The sequence below is a fragment of the Choristoneura fumiferana genome, chromosome Z, assembly GCF_025370935.1.
Source record: "Choristoneura fumiferana chromosome Z, NRCan_CFum_1, whole genome shotgun sequence".
Lineage (NCBI taxonomy): Eukaryota > Metazoa > Arthropoda > Insecta > Lepidoptera > Tortricidae > Choristoneura > Choristoneura fumiferana.
The window spans coordinates 42927994-42947549 of NC_133472.1; the positions used below are offsets into that span (position 1 = coordinate 42927994).

The window sequence follows — 19556 nt, forward strand, 5'->3', positions numbered from 1 at the left end:
CGCTGAGTTGCCCTTCGCAGTCTAAGTCTTTGAGGGCGCTCTCAAACGTAATCAGAACACAGTTCTCGCACTGCAGTAGAAAAATATATATTTAGCGTCTTCCGTAGCTTTGGACACCTTGTTCCTCGTACATAACCATTTTAATTAACCGCAGCAGTGGAAGGGGGCAAATACTTTGTATTTCAAAGAGATTTCAGTAATTTAGTTGGTCACTTTTACTGTTAATTTAGTTTTTGGAAAATTAGGTATGTCGGAGACAATAAAATGTGACCACAACGAGCGAGGCGAGCGAGCGGCAACGGCCGGCGAAGCGCCAGCCAGGACCTGATTTAAGTTAGGAAATAATTCAGCCACTACCAGTGCTGATTATGTACAGTACCCGGCCATAAAGATTTCACATCGCTTTGGAAAGAGACCCGGCTTATTTCGGCTTCGTAGAGCGTTGTCACACACAGCTTATGTGACGTTTGTCAGTCGTTGTACAGATGCAGTAGAGTACGGACCCATTTAGATGAAAATATACAATAAAGAGTCGTTGAAACCTCTCAAAACTTTAAATTGTACGATGGCATCTTTAGGAAAAAAGAGGGAAATATCCTTTTTCTAGTAGTTGCAACAGCTCTCTATAGATATCCGAAGTTTACATGTCATTAATTTGACGTAAACTAATTAAGTCCATAAAGGTGCAGTATTTATTGGATATAAAACGTCCCTTAATAAATACGATGATTGATGGACGGTCGCCAGTGTTCGGGAATCGTCGTGAACAGCCAATTGTCTTTTTCCGAAGACCGATGTGAAATCTTTGTCGCCGTGTACCGTACGGATCAATGAATAGTGTCTTTCCGTCGTATTTTGACGGATGAGTACGTATTTATCTTGCTGTCTTAATTAGTTTCAGTAAACTAGTTGAGATAGCAATTGTACCAGAGTATTCACGATCGATTCGCAACAGCTGGCACGAATGGATTGAACGGAAGTAATGTCACTTCGATACTGTAGGAAAATGACAGATGCATGTCATTTTTACATTTGTGTAAAGTGTATTCAAGCAGGTAACACACACCAAAAATGTTATCTAAAGAATAACCATCAGTACAAAATAAACCTTACTGTAATAATAATAATATAACGTTTCTTTATCTTTTTCTAGTTTTAACAAAATATGACTTTTTGTCATTATACAAATAAAACAAAATCAGCATTTTCGAATTCTGCCAGCGTTAATTTAAATAGAGAACACCCCGTGTTAACACACTACTTTTATTTGGAAGTATATAGAGCTGTTGTTACTATAATATCTACTTCTCTTGGGTATGTCAAATGATTTTTTTGGTTTGCATTCGTTTAATATTTTCTTAATGTACTTTTCGAAATTCCCGTTGCTTCTATAACTCGGTCTTAAAACTTATTAAAATATTTAAGATTAACAACTTTTTGAAACTTTGAGCTTCTCTACAAAATATTTCCCGTGATTGCCCATTTACAGAAATACCCTGTTTAAATTGACTCCCCAATGGAAAAAATAACAAACTAAATCAATAAGTAAGTGGTGGTTTTAACTGCTCTATATAAATCAATGAAAACACAACGAGTGCACGCCTCGTGTGATGGATTGCTACCAAGTCAAATAGAAAATTGACATTTTCTACAACACGAATCCTTCCTGTTTCCCCCGAAAGCCGAAGGTTTGTCTAAGAGCTCACGGGTTGTAGTTTAATTTACTCATTCAATCCAGGGGTTGTTAAACAAAATGCCCGTTGGGAAACCGAGGGATTATGACAGAGTATTCCTCGGCATATTTAAAGATAAAAATATCCTATAACGTACCCTGGATTCGGCTAGGTTTTACAAGCTTTTATTTAGCTCCACCTGTCCCGATGTTTATCATCAAATCATGCAAATTAAATTTGATCCACTCCCCGGTTACCGATCGAGCTGATTTTTTGTATACTTGTCTTAATTGCGTGACAATACAATAATCTGGTAGTGACATCCTGGTAGTCCGGGCAGGGTCGTCTCCGCAGGACGGAACTCTTCAACGGTTAATGGCATCGACTTGAAATTTGGTATGCAAATGTAGTTTGGGTGACAATGCAAGTACAGTCAGTACAGTTGTATTAAGTGGACGAACTGACCGTGGCCCGGCGGTGCGAGTTGCTCAGGATGGCATGGACGTCCGCCTTAGTTTTCGTGATGTTCTCCCAGTGCTCCTTGAAATAGGTCTCGTTGCCAATGAATGTGCTGTTGTAGAATATATGTTGGTCCTGGAACGAAGAGGATAAATGAAATAAATATAAATAAATATCATGGGACTATTGACACCAGTTGACCTAGTCCCAAATTAAGGAACGCTTGTACAGTCAACGTCATAAATAAGACAAGTGCTCACTTTTGTACCTTGTCGCTTTCAGTCGTTACACAATTTCGTATGGCTTTTCAAACATGACGTTTGCAGGTGGTAGGACCTTGTGCAAGGTCCACCCGGATTGCTACCACCATCTTGCTCGCTAATCCTGCCGTGAAGCAGCAGTGCTTGCACTGTTGTGTTTCGGCGTGGAGAGTAAGACAGCCGGTGAAATTACTGACACGTGAGTAGCCCATCTTAGGCCTCTAGGTTGGCGACGGGACGACGACGCTCGATTTTAATGAAAATTTGCACTTTAAAGTTGAATATTCCGCAAAAAGATCACTGAATCGAAAAATCGTCTTGGCAAACCCCTAATAGGTCTTTAAAAGACCTATCCAACGATACCCCACATTATAAGGTTGGATGAGAAAAAAAAAATCACCCCTACTTTACGTCTATATGGAGGTACACAAAAAAAATTTTTTTTTTAAAGTTTTTATTGTACCAATTTGTCGGCATAGTTTACATATATATCCGTGCAAAATTACAGCTTTCTAGCATTGATAGTCCCTGAGCAAAACCGCGGACGGACGGACGGACAGACAGACAGACATGGCGAAACTATAAGGGTTCCGTTTTCCCAACCCTAAAAAAGGCATGCTATAGGGCAAAAATGTCCAACTATGGAGTTAGGCAATTTTGCAGCAGGGGTCAATCAAGTATTGTGTAGGTAATTAGAATTTTAGTAGTTTTTGACTAAACAAAGTTGTAACTGCCCCAAATACTCACGTAGTCGTAAACAATGGCATACATTTTTTAAGCTGTTTGGGTTTGGGAAAAACAAATCATTTTGCATTTTTTTTTCATTAATGTTCCAAACGAAGCCACTGTCTACGCCGGCCCCCCAAAAGTAAGCTGATCAAAGACCCCCCTTCCCCTTGGCGCTTACGTGATACAAAGACCCCGCAGTACAATTGTAATATACTTACATATTGCAGATTAGTCATGTTTTTCTGAGCTTCAATCATTTGCAGCTGGTCATCGAATACCGCAGTGGTGATATCTGTAAAAAGACGTAACGTCCGTCAAATGTTTGCAAGCCAGCTACCGAAACAATTTGATCCTCCTAATCCTATTAACCTTTTAACCGGAAAAGACGTACGTCCGTCAAATGTTTGCAAGCCAGCTACCGAAACAATTTGATCCTCCTAATCCCATTAACCTTTTAACCGGAAAAGACGTACGTCCGTCAAATGTTTGCAAGCCAGCTACGAAACAATTTGATCCTCCTAATCCTATTAACCTTATAACCGGAAAAGACGTACGTCCGTCAAATGTTTGCAAGCCAGCTACCGAAACAATTTGATCCTCCTAATCCTATTAACCTTATAACCGGAAAAGACGTACGTCTGTCAAATGCTTGCAAGCCAGCTACCGAAACAATTTGATCCTCCTAATCCTATTAACCTTTTAACCGGAAAAGACGTACGTCCGTCAAATGTTTGCAAGCCAGCTACGGAAACAATTTGATCCTCCTAATCCTATTAACCTTATAACCGGAAAAGACGTACGTCCGTCAAAACTTTGCAAGTCAGCTACCGAAACAATTTGATCCTCCTAATCCTATTAACCTTTTAACCGGAAAAGACGTACGTCCGTCAAATGTTTGCAAGCCAGCTACCGAAACAATTTGATCCTCCTAATCCTATTAACCTTTTAACCGGAAAAGACGTACGTCCGTCAAATGTTTGCAAGCCAGCTACCGAAACAATTTGATCCTCCTAATCCTATTAACCTTATAACCGGAAAAGACGTACGTCCGTCAAATGTTTGCAAGCCAGCTACCGAAACAATTTGATCCTCCTAATCCTATTAACCTTTTAACCGGAAAATACGTACGTCCGTCAAATGTTTGCAAGCCAGCTACGGAAACAATTTGACCCTCCTAATCCTATTAACCTTTTAATCGGAAAAGACGTACGTCCGTCAAATGTTTGCAAGCCAGCTACCGAAACAATTTGATCCTCCTAATCCTATTAACCTTATAACCGGAAAAGACGTACGTCTGTCAAATGTTTGCAAGCCAGCTACCGAAACAATTTGATCCTCCTAATCCCATTAACCTTTTAACCGGAAAATACGTACGTCCGTCAAATGTTTGCAAGCCAGCTACCGAAACAATTTGATCCTCCTAATCCTATTAACCTTTTAACCGGAAAAGACGTACGTCCGTCAAATGTTTGCAAGCCAGCTACTGAAACAATTTGATCCTCCTAATCCTATTAACCTTATAACCGGAAAAGATGTACGTCCGTCAAATGTTTGCAAGCCAGCTACGGAACAATTTGATCCTCCTAATCCCATTAACCTTTTAACCGGAAAAGACGTACGTCCGTCAAATGTTTGCAAGCCAGCTACTGAAACAATTTGATCCTCCTAATCATATTAACCTTTTAACCGGAAAAGACCGTCCGTCAAATGTTTGCAAGCCAACTACCGAAACAATTTGATCCTCCTAATCCTATTAACCTTATAACCGGAAAAGACGTACGTCCGTCAAATGTTTGCAAGCCAGCTACTGAAACAATTTGATTCTCCTAATCCTATTAACCTTTTAACCGCAACGGTCACAATTTCCCACGGAATAGGAATAAAATCCTACTAACATTGTAAATGCGAAAATTTGTGAGTGAGTGAGTATGTTTGTTATTCCTTCACGCTGAAACGGCTGGAGGGATTTGGAATAAATATGGCAAAAAAATAGTTTATAACCTGAATTAAAACATCGGATACTTTTTATCCCGATATTCCCACGGGATAGGGATAAAATCTCGAAATAACAACCGCAGGGCTTAGAGTCATTAAATTTGGTTTGTAGGTAGCTGGAAATCAGGAATAACACATCGGCTACTTTTTATCCCGATATTCCCACGGGATAGGGATAACAATTTTTTTTTTTTTAATCGTGCGAAGCCGCGGATACTTAAACTCTAGCGTTTAATAAAGTATACTCACTGTCATCAGGCAGTATGGGGTCGCTGACTTTGGGCATGGTCTCCGAACTGTTGCCCTTGTAGATGCCGGACCCGTTAACGCCCAACAGTGGGATCTGTGTGACCGACGCGGGCACGCCTGGAAAATTACACTTAAATAAATAAATAAATATCATGGGACACCTGACACCAATTGACCTAGTCCCAAACTAAGCAAAACTTGTACTATGGATACTAGGCAACGGATAAATATACTTATATAAATAAATACATACTTAAATACATATTAAACATCCAAGACCCGAGAACAAACATTAGTATTATTCATACAAATATAAGCCCCGCCCCGGCCGGGAATAGAACCCGGGACCTCAATTGCTTCGTAGTCAGGTTCTCTAACCACTTGGTCATCCATCCGGTCATTTATAATACAGGACGCAGGCACTCGCACTAAGTACAGTCACCGGCACCAACATCTGACACATCAAAGCGTGCATAAATATCTGACACATCAAAGCGTGCATAAATATCTGACACATCAAAGCGTGCATAAATATATGACACATCAAAGCGTGCATAAATATCTGACACATCAAAGCGTGCATAAATATCTGATACGATTCCATTTCTAGAGCCGGTTACATGTCAGATATTTCTGCAAGCTCCGCTGTGGCAGATCTTAATGCAGGTATTCATGTCCCAATTTAACCGTTAAAAGGCTAATTGATTTAAGTTTTTTAAGTTTGCATCGTAAAGTTTTCGGGTGCACCGAACGGAATTTTAACCCCCATCTCTTGGCTTTAAATGTCCTTATTGTGCTCCACGGATCCAGACCAACACATCAGAAAAAAAAAATCGCTAACTGCTAATAAAAAAAAGGGAGCGCCAAAGTTCGCATACACATCGCTAGTCATACCGTAATTTTTGTCCGAATCATCGTTTGTCATAATTTTTTGCCAACTAAAAATTTTAAATTTTCTGAATTTTTTAAATGGTCATCCTATATGTAACCATAGGTTAGGTTTGTTTTAAATAACAATTGTAAACAATTAATCTACTTCTCCCCCCCCCCTCCCCCTCTTGTTCTGAGAGGAGGCCTGTGCCCAGCAGTGGGACGTATATAGGCTGGGATGATGATGATGATGAATCTACTTCTTCTCTTTTAAAATATGGCTGTCAGATGAGTGTCAAAGTAAACTCTTTTTGAGAGGCACGTTGTACGGTGGTTGCAGTTTTTGCAACTCGATAGTAAAATTTCAGAAACCACGCGGAGACAACTTGCGCATTAAAAAATGACAGACACGAGAGCAATATAATTTTGTGATCACTGTTCACTGTTAAGGTTAATCGCCGCATAAAACACTATCAAAACTATACTTCAACTAGCCAAAGAAACAGAAATAGCAAAATTAGATATTGTCTACATCCGCCATGTCCGAATGCTACAAATCGAATACAACAATTATTGGACTCGGAGAAAAAAATCTTATGACAAACGATCATTCTGACAAACATTACTTTCGGTCTTTCAATAAGTATGAGAGCCGATATGGACGCAAACAAAAACCACTTTGTGTACACATTCTTTAGCTAATCAGTTACATTACGAATGCAGTACACATAGCACGCTGTTTTGTCACGTAATCATTGCCCACTAATTAGCAAGTTGGCCGAGCTGTATTTAATGTAGTATTTTTTTTATCTCACACAACAAGGTCACTGGTTAGCTGGCATAACAGTACTTTCCGAACGCTATTGTCAACGACTCATTTGCCCAAGACACGGGCTACATTTGTATCCTAGTTTTAATGCTCCTTCTAATCCTATCCTACTAATCCTACAATATTATAAATGCGAATGTTTGTGTGAGTATATGTTTTTTTTTTTGAAGCCGTGGTGGCCTAGTGGTTTGACCTATCGCCTCTCAAGCAGAGGGTCGTGGGTTCAAACCCCGGCTCGCACCTCTGAGTTTTTCGAAATTCATGTGCGGAATTACATTTGAAGTTTACCACGAGCTTTGCGGTGAAGGAAAACATCGTGAGGAAACCTGCACAAACCTGCGAAGCAATTCAATGGTGCGTGTGAAGTTCCCAATCCGCACTGGGCCCGCGTGGGAACTATGGCCCAAGCCCTCTTGTTCTAAGAGGAGGCCTGTGCCCAGCAGTGGGACATATATAAGCTGAGATGATGATGATGATGATGATATGTTTTTTACTCCTTCACGCTGAAACGGCTTGACGGATTTGGATGAAATTTGGCAAAAAGTTAGTTTATGACCTGGATTAAAACATAGGATACTTTTTATCTTGATATGCCAGCGGGATAGGGATAAAATCTTGAAGTTTCAACCGCTGGATTAGTCTTGAAAATTTGGACAGTTGTTCTTAACACTACCTCAATGAAGACCACGTTATACATTTTGGGAATTCCCTGGGGATTTTTTATAGTTTACGCGTGCGAAGTCGCGGGTAAACTAGTATTATAAAGGCGAAAGTTTGAATGTGTTTGTTACTCCTTCACGCTAAAACGGCTGGACGGATTTAGACGAAACTCGGTATGTAGATGTATGGACGTTTGTCATAATACATAGGCTACTTTTTATCCAGACATTCCCACGGTATAAGCTTGAAACACACGAAGAGCGGTGGCGGGGCGGTGCGGCGCGGCTCGGAGGCGGTACCGTTTGTAATATTCGAGCTAACATGAAAGAGGGCGCATAGAATACCGCGCGGGAAATAAACGTGGCGCGGTATTCGTGCGCCCTCTTTCATGTTAGCTCGAATATTACAACCGGTACCGACTCCGCGCCGCGCCGCCTCCGGAGTCAGTTTTTCTAGCTACAAGGATAAAATCTCGAAATGTCAACCGCTCGGTTTAGAATCATGAGATTTGGCGCGATTGTTTTTAATGCAACGCCAACGTCATGGTGTAAATAGGGAAGCAGGTGGCACTAGGTTGAGACAAGTGGCAGAAAGAAGGGGAGAGTCGCTCAGCGGGACACATACCTATAGAAGAGTTACATGACTGACACACAACGCACAGCCTAAACCAGTGGAGCTAGTTCCATTTGTAATTTGGCAGACGTGTGTTTCCACCAGAGATGTGGGAGGGGAGGATGTGTTGCGAAGAATTTGTTTTTCATGAACCAATTAGAAAAACTTCATTTACGTCCTCGCTCCGCTCAGTTGTGTACACTAGAGCTGTGCTGAGCGGAGATAGGTAAATGAAGCATTTCTATTGGTTCATGAAAAACACGAGGCATTAAGAGTACATTTTTGGAGACAGGAAATTTTATAACAAAACAGGAATTCAACAACTTTCGAATGCGCTAGGCTCGTGCATACCTTAGGTTAATATCAAACAATAGTATATTATTATAACCGTAGCACATGATATAATAATATTGTGATATTGAACTCGCAAAGCGTAATAACAAAACAATGCTAAATTCGCGCGCGCGAGAGCAAGCGTCAACAGTACGGAATGATAATACTAGATTAAATAATAAATATAAATTAAACAAACTCATTCGTACTTGGAGGTCGTTAGTTATTTTAGAGGTCGTACATTTTTAAACGTGATGTTTACTTTACTTCAGCATTTAGATATGCAGAAACAAAGAAGTAAAGACATTTGTTCGTGACATAAAGAGACCATGGAGAGAAAAAAATGCGTATCACTGTCATGAAATGGTCTCAAATGAGCAATAACGCCGCCATTACTGGCACTGGTCTTCCTTTAATCCTTTTGGACCATCAGTACTTGCATTTAACATATAAAAAGCGACAAACAGTGAAACCGAAACGCAACACTACTAAAATACAAATACAGTTTCATTAGGCATGAACAAATTTCCTTTAACTTTAGGGCGGGAACAAAAAAACAAGTGCGTTAATCACGTTCCCCATAAAGGACACAGCTCATTAGATCCACCCGGCACCCGATCAGCACCGCCTCGCCGCGAGCTGTTAGTATTCTTTATATGGATCTGTATGGGCATGCGCTCATTACATCAACTCCGTAGCGTCACCGGATCGCCTCGCTTGCGAGATGTCCACGCGCGGACGGCGAGTAGACCACTCGGTGACAGCTCGCTGTTCGTACGCTTCATCATCCCAGCCTATATACGTCCCACTACTGGGCACAGGCCTCCTCTCAGAACAAGAGGGCTTGGGCCATAGTTCCCACGCGGGCCCAGTGCGGATTGGGAACTTCGCACGCACCATTGAATCGCTTCGCAGGTTTATGCAGGTTTCCTCACGATGTTTTCCTTCACCGCAAAGCTCGTGGTCAATTTCAAATGTAATTCCGCACATGAATTTCGAAAAATTCAGAGGTGCGAGCCGGGGTTTGAACCCACGACCCTCTGCTTGAGAGGCGATAGGTCAAACCACTAGGCCACCACGGCTTCTCAAACCACTAGGCCACCACTAGGTTCGTACGCTTGCCTCGCGTGAACCCCTCGCTCCCCAGTCGCCACCCTCATTTCATAACAGACTACTACGAAATTCGAGGACCACGCGACGTTCACTTGTTGCTCACGCGAGGTCCACTCGTTGCCAACGCGGTGTCCACCCGTGGACCACCTGTCGACAACGAGTGGACGCCGAAAGTCGAGGCGGTGGTGGTCGGGTGCCGGGTGGCTCTAATGAGCTGTGACCTTAAGGCTTCGTTTCAACCAGGTGTTCAGCTCAGCTGTTTCCACTAGAGCTGCGCTGTGTGAGGATTGGTAAATGAAGCGTTTCCACTGGTTCACGAAAAACACATTTCTCGCAACACATCCGCGCACATCTCTGGTGGGAACGCAACCTAATACTGTAGCGTTTGGTATGATATGAGGCTTTGTACATAGGTTACAAATACCCTAATCAACACGCTCTATTAATCTTTGTCCAGAGGGCAGATACACGTTATTTGGGCCGACATGATACATGTATGGATCATGGATGTCTACTAACTTGACATTTACTTTGAATTGTCAACTAGGCCACAAAACAGATAAGTACAGAAGTCAATCTAATGTGTGTACTTCACTTTTCATACCTACGCTCGGCGGACGCTCTAAGGTTGTCAACTATAATGGCTTATGCACAAAAAACTATCGTGGTAGTAGCACTCGTATCTAGATATTGGATTGTTGGGTTTACTGTTGAGAATGAGACGGGAAGAATGGAAATATAAATTAATAATAATTAAAAAAAAATCTTATAAGCAGATAAAAACAGTTTTTACCAGAATATAATAATAATAAGATAACAAAGAAAACTTACCTAAGAAACCTTAAGTATATTATATCTATATGTTTCTATAAAAATAAAAATTATAAAAGGAACACCCCGTCCAAAAGATCTGCCTGTGGCAGAGTTCCCATGATCCCTTTGGACCGCAAGTGCGATCCGCTGGGATAAATACTAAAATAAATCAAATAAAATATTATAAAATATTTTTAATGTTAATTTCATTATTATATTACGTGGTATTGGCGAACTGCACGATTATTATATGTTAAAGTGTTGTTGTAATAAATACGCATTCTCCATTATTGCACAAAAAAGTTCACAGACGCGTGTCTCAAGCGGATGACACTCGCGCTCGCGCTGGTCCCAACCGGTCCGAGATATCGTGTCCGTGAGCAGTGTCTATGTGTGCGTTGCTCGAGCGCACTTGTATGGAGATTGATTTCTGTAACCTATCTGTTTTGTGAGTCGGCATCGAATTATCCAAAACGACATATCAAACTACCAAGTCTGAAGTAACACGAGGCATTAATAACACGCAAAGTTCTCACACTTGAGCAAACAGAACGTTCTGGTAACATATACGGGTACTGGACGCATTTAGTACGTATTGTATTGCTATAGCATCGCAAGATGTTTATATTATGTTTATATTTATGTTTATGGGCGGTGGTGATCTCTTACCATCAGGAGACCCACTTGCTCGTTTGCCATTCAGTCGTATAATAAAAAAAAAAGATTCGTTTTAAAGAAATGCGTTATGTATTTGTTTTAATAAACTATACGCTTGCTCAATGAAATGTAAGTTTAAAAAATATATATTATACCCAGCCATACCCACAATATTATGAATCCAACTATATTTTTTTTCGAGGACGCCATTTTGTGACATTATAATAAAATTATTATAAAAGTAGCTCCAAAGCCGTAACGTTTCGTGTACTCTGCCTACCACATTTGGGAATACAGGCGTGATGTTTGTATATAATACCCTAATCTAGTGATACCTTATATGTATGTTGAAAATCGTCTAGCCATTTAAGTCACAGAGAGGAACAAAGAAAATAAATACACACACCTTCCTTCGGGCAGTCGGTTACAAAGCCTGGTACTCTCTAGAATGTATCATGTATCAGGAAAATTTAAAACTGTGACAGTCCACAATTTGTCAGCACTTCAGAATAATTTCAAAAAGCAGGTCCCGTATAATTAGTTCCGTGCTTAAACCAAAGTATAGTTCTATAAACATCCTTTGTATGAGCTCGGCATGTTATTAAAGCCTGACCTAAAGGGAGCCATTGAAAACATACTATCAATACATACAAAACATGAACATGACATACTGACTGGCATAGCACTTACAGCGGATGTTTCACAGAACCGTCACGCCTTGCTGAAAATGTCGCACGGCGTGACAACAAGGATTAAAAATCATCTCAAAACGCCTATAGTACATTGTATCTTAAGGGCGGTAAATAAGGAATTACGAACGAGAGTCTGACTGAGGGCTTTAATGAGTCGATGTTCGTAATTCTAGTACCGCCCGTGCGACATACAATGTTTTTCATCACATTTGCGAGTAAAACTGTTTATTTGTAAGACAAAATATTATTTTTGCCTCATTGCCGATACCTTAGGCTGCGCTCTTGGGCAGCGCCAGCATCCTCCCCTGCTGTTGCGTGCCTAGCTGCGGGAGGAGGTGCGCGTGCAGCAGCGCGCCATGCAGTATCAGTACGGGCACTGACCACGGGTTTCATGACAAGCACATTAAGGTCGAGGGTTTTATTTGGGGGGTTGCAACCAAGGTAGCCTGCATGTAATATATAACCATCATAAGTATAAGCAAGAAGGTACATGATCGTTCAATGAGGGCTATCGTTTTTTATCTCACTAGATGGCGCACTGTTGCGTGAGGTTTTTAAGTATGGCTTTCAAAATCTGTTATTACGGGCGTGAAAACAAAGTTTAGATTAAAATCATATTTAATACATCTTAAAACCGTACCATAAAAATATCGAGCATGCCACAGTGTTGCATAGTCCCCGTTTTGTTCGGAAAAAAGGGAGGACAAAGGTTTCCGAAAAACAAAACTGTCTCAAAATACATACAGACATTCATTGCCCCGGAACGCATATTTGCCATAATTCATTTCAGATATTGAAAAATATTCACAAAGATATTCTAATTATAAATAAACCCGCGTAGCTCACCCAAAAACTATGAGATTTGACATTTCGGAGACCTCACGCTACACTAGCGCCTCTAGTGGCAATTCATACGCGATAGCCCTCATTGATATGAGGCAGGTTCAGCAGACAAATGCTCAGGTTCAGCATGTGCGGTTAACTGGTTATATCTTCGTCATTTTTTGTTTTGATTGATAAAATAATAACCTAACCGACAAGAACTTGGGCAACCCCCGACTTTGTCACTTCAAAGTTCTATAAGTATCTCAAAAACGGCTAAACCAATTTTGATGAAACATGTCTAAGAACACACAAAAACAAACATCACGCCTGTATTCCCAAACGGGGTAGGCAGAGCACACGAAACCAATCAACCAACAACCATCCGCCAACCTAAGAACCATCGCTAGAAAACCTGATTTCAAAAAAAAACTGCATTCAAATCGGCCTAGCCGTTTAAGAGCTACGGTGCCACAGACAGATACACAGACACACATAGCAGTCAAACTTATAACACCCCTCTTTTTGAGTCGGGGTTAAAAAATAAGGGCAGTGTAGGACGCTCTCCGGCAGGTGGAGTGACGATCTGCGAAAGGCTGCTGGTAGAAGCTGGATGCGTCTAGCCGAAGACAGGGCACAGCGCTCATTGGGGGAGGGGGGAAATAAGCAACCTGAGATATGTATGCATAGGAAAAATTCGTGTCTAAATTCCTGTCCAGCGGTGGTGTAGGGGTTATAGCACGCAGCACGGATTGCTGAGGACCTGGGTTCGATTCCCAGCGCTGGTCTCTTTTTCTGGTTTTTCTGTGCATCCATGTCTCAGTTTGTATTTTCGATGGGGAGGGGGGAGGCCTTTGTCCAGCAGTGGACTGCTATATGATCATTTTCTGATAGGTAATCTAACTAGCTGAGAAAAAAAAATACCCTGGAAACTAATTAAGTAATTCTAAAACACGTCGTATTATATAGCTATACAAAATACGTAGTAAAATAATGAAACGGAAAAACTACACTTTCACCAGACACTTTAAGTGAAAAACAATATTGCCTTTATTGAATAAAAACATTTAGTCATCCGACCGTGGGAATTCGATTCGACAGACGGACTGACTGATGAAGAGGCACATATTTATTCGTAATAAGAAGCGAGAGGTGGGCGGTTAGCACAGACCTGTTTTATAGTGGACGACATAATTTACTTCCAAGCTATTCGATTTTATCACTGTCGAATTCTACCGCACCACTATTACTACTTACAGCCGATATTGACGTGATAATTAAAAGAAATACTTACATATTTATATAACCAATAATATTTCACGATTGACTGAAGATATCAAGACACTACCGGTAAAAATAAGGAAACCAAAACCGCAGATGACATTCACTGAACCAATGAGGTACCATCAGCCAAATAAGTGGTCTATCAATTATTAAACAAGTTCCTATCAAATGAATATGTCGCTAAAGTCGAACTTTCAAGTTGACAGGCACGTCTATTGGCATTATTGTTTTATGACATGCAAACGATTATCAACTTTAAGGTGGTAGACCACATGTTTGGCTGATAGTATACGAATACCGGATATACAATATTCGGCCAATCCCTAGTTTCTATTGGTTCATGAAAGGCGCATTTCTAGCACATCTCTGGTGGAAACGCGGCACAACGTCGAGTTCACTCGACGCACTTATTCGCTATTCAATTAATTACCCAAATGGTTTTCGATTTACACAACAGTTGCGTCATTCCGCACATGTTCGTGTTGTGGAAAATTAAAGGAGGTCATATCAGCCATTTTTGCCGTAGGTTGCCATTATCGAAAATACAAACTGAAATATAGATGCACAGAAAAACCAGAAAAATAAGACCAGCGCTGGGAATCGAACCCAGGTCCTCGGCATTCCGTGCCGTGTGCTATACCGCTACACCACCGCTGGACAACGATACAGACACGAATTGCTCCTATGCACCTCATATCTCAGCTTGTGTTATTTCTTATTTAGCTACTTAAGCAGCGACACTAGCGACATCTGTGCCGTAGTCCTCATCGAGAAACTTTTCGGCACTCCATCGGAACTAACCTCGAGTTTCTCGATGAGGGCTACGGCATAGATGTCGCTAGTGTCGCTGCTTAAGTGGCTAAATAAGAAATAAACAAAGCTGAGATGAGGTGCATAGGAGAAATTCGTGTCTGTATCGTTGTCCAGCGGTGGTGTAGCGGTAGAGCACACGGCACGGAATGCCGAGGACCTGGGTTCGATTCCCAACGCTGGTCTTATTTTTCTGGTTTTTCTGTGCATCTATATTACAGTTTGTATTTTCGATATAGGTTTTACGGGATGACCGTAAAAGTAACAAAAAATTTGGAATTGAAATAAAAAATACAAAAAGATTCCAAAAAACAATCTTAGTAGGTTGCCATTGCCAGTAATCATTGACATCTATGGTACAGTCGGAGTAAAAAAAGGTCACCTTAAGATCTATTTGCCTTTGCACAGTATGAGCGATAATCTACTTTACCAATTGAGTATGACATCTGCATCAAACTGTCAACCTGCTAAACATAATCTTGTTTAAAGGTGACCATAGCAACCCTACCACTACACCTTGGCACTGACAAGCACTGACAATTAAAAAGAGGTTTACTAATGTTTCGGCGAATAACGTTTGGCAACCAGTTTCATTTCGCAACTTTTCATTTCCCGACTGTTTAATATTTCTGAAACTGTAAATATTTCAGGATTTTTATAAAACTAACCTAACCTAACCTAAAGGGTTCTACACGATGACCCTGAAATAAATCCTGAAATATTTACAGTTTTAGAGTTTGCGAAATGAAACAGGTTGCCAAACGTTACGTTGCGGAAAGGCAGTACTTACTCGTTAAAAATAACATTATTTGATTCAAACTCTTACGACGCTGTTTATTAAAAAGGTTTGGTATTGATATGAAACTAGATTATCTTACTAGTTAGAGGTGTATATTATTTTGACCCTTATTATCATGTCAAGTAAGTATAATTTGATATGCCCTTGTCTACATAGTGCTTTGGTTTCAAAACGTACTAAGAGTCTATGACTGTATAAAGGAATCAATTTAATAACTGACGAAGGTTTTCCTACTCCCACTGTACATTGATGTCGATGCCAGTAATGAATGATATAGCATGAACAAATCAATACCGGTATCAAAGAATAACTGGTCACTTTACATCAGAGATGTACCGACCACACGGGAAGGCCGAGTAACCGGCCACATTTAAAACACAGACACAAATAAGTTTCTGTTCAAAATTTAATTTTTAGTGCAAGCTTTTTTTGTGGACTGTACTTGCATTTTCATCCAATCTACCAAATCAAACCACGTATACCCTAAGTTCAAGGCAATTCAACCATGCATACCAAATTTGAAGATGAGCCGATCCTTGGAAGTGCGTCAAAATAAACTTGCAAGATTAAAATAAATAAATAAATATCATGGGACACTTGACACCAATTGACCTAGTCCCAGACTAAACAAAGCTTGTACTATGGATACTAGACAACGGATAAACATACTTATATAGATAAATACATACTTAAATACATATTAAACATCCAAGACCCGAGAACTAACTTCGTATTATTCATACTTCGCAGTCAGGTCAGGTTCTCTAACCATTCGGCCATCCGGTCGTCCAAGATTTTACCCAAACAAAAACAACAATAAACAGGGTAAGTTAAATAAAAGCTTGTGAATAACTATATCGAGCATTCGGCACTTCATCCCAGCCTATATACGTCCCACTGCTGGGCACAGGCCTCCTCTCAGAACAAGAGGGCTTGGGCCATAGTTCCCACGCGGGCCCAGTGCGGATTGGGAACTTCACACGCACCATTGAATTGCTTCGCAGGTTTGTGCAGGTTTCCTCACGATGTTTTCCTTCAAAGCTCGTGGTAAATTTCAAATGTAATTCCGCACATGAATTTCGAAAAACGCAGAGGTGCGAGCCGGGGTTTGAATTGAACCCACGGCCCTCTGCTTAAGAGGCGATAAGTCAACCCACTAGGCCACCACGGCTTCATTCGGCACTTATTGTAAGTAAATATTATACCTAGTAATGAAGAGCACTACATAACAAACTTGTCTAAACGCCAACTCACGACGAGTGGCTCCACTAGCGGCCCACGAAAGTTCCCGATTGCACCCGAACTTAGCCGACAGCACCGTTCAGTCGTATGGTCGGCACATCTCTATTTCATATCATTTGGAATGGGACACCTGAATGACCTCTCTGTACCTTTTATCTTTCGCAAGACTATTGATGATCATGTTACAAACGATACAGTTACATGGCACGTTATGCAGACGAAATGATATCATTCCTTGTGTGGGAAGAACGAATTCATACACTAGCTTTAAAATAAAAGGCAGTAAAAGTCACTATGGTGTCCGTCTGTCTGTCGTCAAGACCATTTTTCTCAGGGAGACGCGTAGAGAGGTAACGAGCCAGAGGTCTGCTAACCCTTAAGCAATAAAAAAAAGCAAATTTCTACTGCTGTGGCGCAAACTATACTTCTTCTTAAGATCTTGATGTGTCTTAATATTGAAAGACACCTTTGAAAAATAAGTCACAGCAAATATGTAACATTTAGCAAGGGCATGTGATCATTTACATTACCTACATGCTTTTGGTATCACAAGTAATAGTTAATGTTATTTTAAAAACGCTTTTCAATAAAAAGACTCGTCAAGATTGATTACCCTTTCTCTAATGCTAAAAAAACGAAGTATAGCGCTGCCTCCTGCCTTGGCATAGACCCAATGCACATTCATCTTAAGTATAATATTTAATGGATGCTTAATGAATGAAATAGCCTTAGGTGTGTCCATACTAAAGGGTTATCGCAAACTCAATGAAGATAACGCAAAAACGTGTAGACGGGGCATGAGAAACAATGAATAATTATCCTACTACATAATATGACTAGCGGCTCTGAGTTGTAAACTTCGTAAAATGGTGGAAATATGATATTTTTAGGGTTCCGTACGCAAAGGGTGCCAACGGGACCGTGGCGCATTCTTCTTGGCAGTGATGGTCTTTTTGAAAGGGGTGGTAGTTTAAAAAAGTGACATTAAAAATAGCCCGTAGCTGCCTACTTGCAGAAAAAAGGTTTTTTTTTTCATAGAACCTTTATAAATCGCTGAAGCAGGTATACTAAAATATTTCACTTACTGGTAAGGTTGGTAGTCCGGTTGCTGTCGTCACTGGTGGCATTGGCGGGAGTAGTGGCAGCGGCAGCGGCGGTGACAGTGACAGCGGCAGCCGCAGTGGGCTTGGCGGTCTTCGGGTCATCATTGGGCACAGACGCTGGGGGCAAACTGCTGGCCGCGATAGGGTCCGCAGGGCTGGTCGCGACATCCCGTCTGTGCCGGTTGTGGCTGTGCTCGAGAGGTATGAAGTCCTGGATCGGCACGAACGATTCGCTGTACGTGAGGTCCCATGCTGTAAAAGAAAGTACGGTCAGTAAACAAGGCACTACACCTCATAATAAAAAAAATGTTAAGAAGCTGCTAGAAGTGCCAAATTCGAACTTCGTACCTTGCCATCCCGCTGACGCTAATATTATTGAATGCGAGAGTGAGTGGGACGGTACGATACGAACTTTGATTATCGAAAATCTCCTGATGGTGACTGTGCACAGTAAAGTGCTGAGGTTCAGTCATTGGTCGATAAGTCGGTTATATTGTATTCCGATCCAATTTATGAAAAGTGTAAGCAAAGACGCCATTTATCCGAGACATTCAATGATGTGAAAACCTAGAACCTATTGCAAAATAATTAATCTGTTCAGTAAATCGATTAATTTATTACTTAATTCAATAGATCAATTGTCTATTTTATTATTTACAATACTTGATTTCATTCCAAAGACTGTTTATTCAATTATAAAAACAGTAACTATTTTTTTATTTTAAGGAAAGTAAATAAAAATCGCTTTTTCATCCGCGCATTAATCGATTTTTAAAATGTCAAATTTTCCACCATCTCTACGCTAATCTATGCTACTACAGATTATACACATGTTTCAATCAAGAGATAACGTCATATTTTGACGAACATTTTTCAAATGAAAAATAAATATTGAAATCAAGTGAATTTTGGTGAAAAAAGTGATTAGACATCTAGTTAAAAGACACGAATTATAGATAAATGTGTTATTGATTCGATTCGACCCAGTGAGTGTTTATACAAGAATTTGGATGAAATCGGTTTGTTTACACTTTTCATAAATTAGATCGAAATACAATATAATGTAAATGTATAGCATGCGGGGAATTCCAGCATTCGGAAAATCGTTGAGCACTAACTCGTTCGATATAAAGGCATCGGGTATTCCCCGCATGCTGCCTATCGACCAATGAAATTCATCGACAGCTTGGTTTCTTTTTCTTTTCTTTCTATTCTATCTATTATTTTAAAATTTATGACGGTGGAAGCATTCTACACTTCTACTGAACGTAGATATAGTTTAGATATAATTAGTGTTTAGTATTGTAACTAAGGACCCCATACATCCCTGTAGTATTATTATTATTTGATTTTTTTTCTTTAATTGTATACTATAGTTTTTAAGTATTTTATTTGTAATTATATTATTATGAAAAAATGACTTTCGCCCAAGTTTCTTGCGGCGCATTCTTCTTGGCAATGATGGTCTTTCCGAAAGCGCTGGTAGTTTAAAAAATGACGTGTATAAGTACCCATCACGGCCTATTTACTGAATAAATGATTTGAATTTGAA

The 19556-nt window shown here is 40.3% G+C and overlaps 1 protein-coding gene across 1 annotated transcript in view; it reads right to left on the minus strand.

The window, feature by feature from the left end:
• The window catches only part of l(1)G0289 (plexin domain containing lethal (1) G0289), a 75039-nt gene that overhangs the window by 18287 nt on the left and 37196 nt on the right, over nt 1-19556 (minus strand). Inside the window, exons 2-5 of the mRNA XM_074101123.1 lie at nt 17987-18256; nt 5366-5482; nt 3340-3413; nt 2139-2267 (exon numbers count right to left, since the gene is read on the minus strand). Of these exons, the coding sequence (XP_073957224.1) occupies nt 2139-2267; nt 3340-3413; nt 5366-5482; nt 17987-18256 (590 nt within the window). The remainder of the gene's footprint in view (nt 1-2138; nt 2268-3339; nt 3414-5365; nt 5483-17986; nt 18257-19556) is intronic.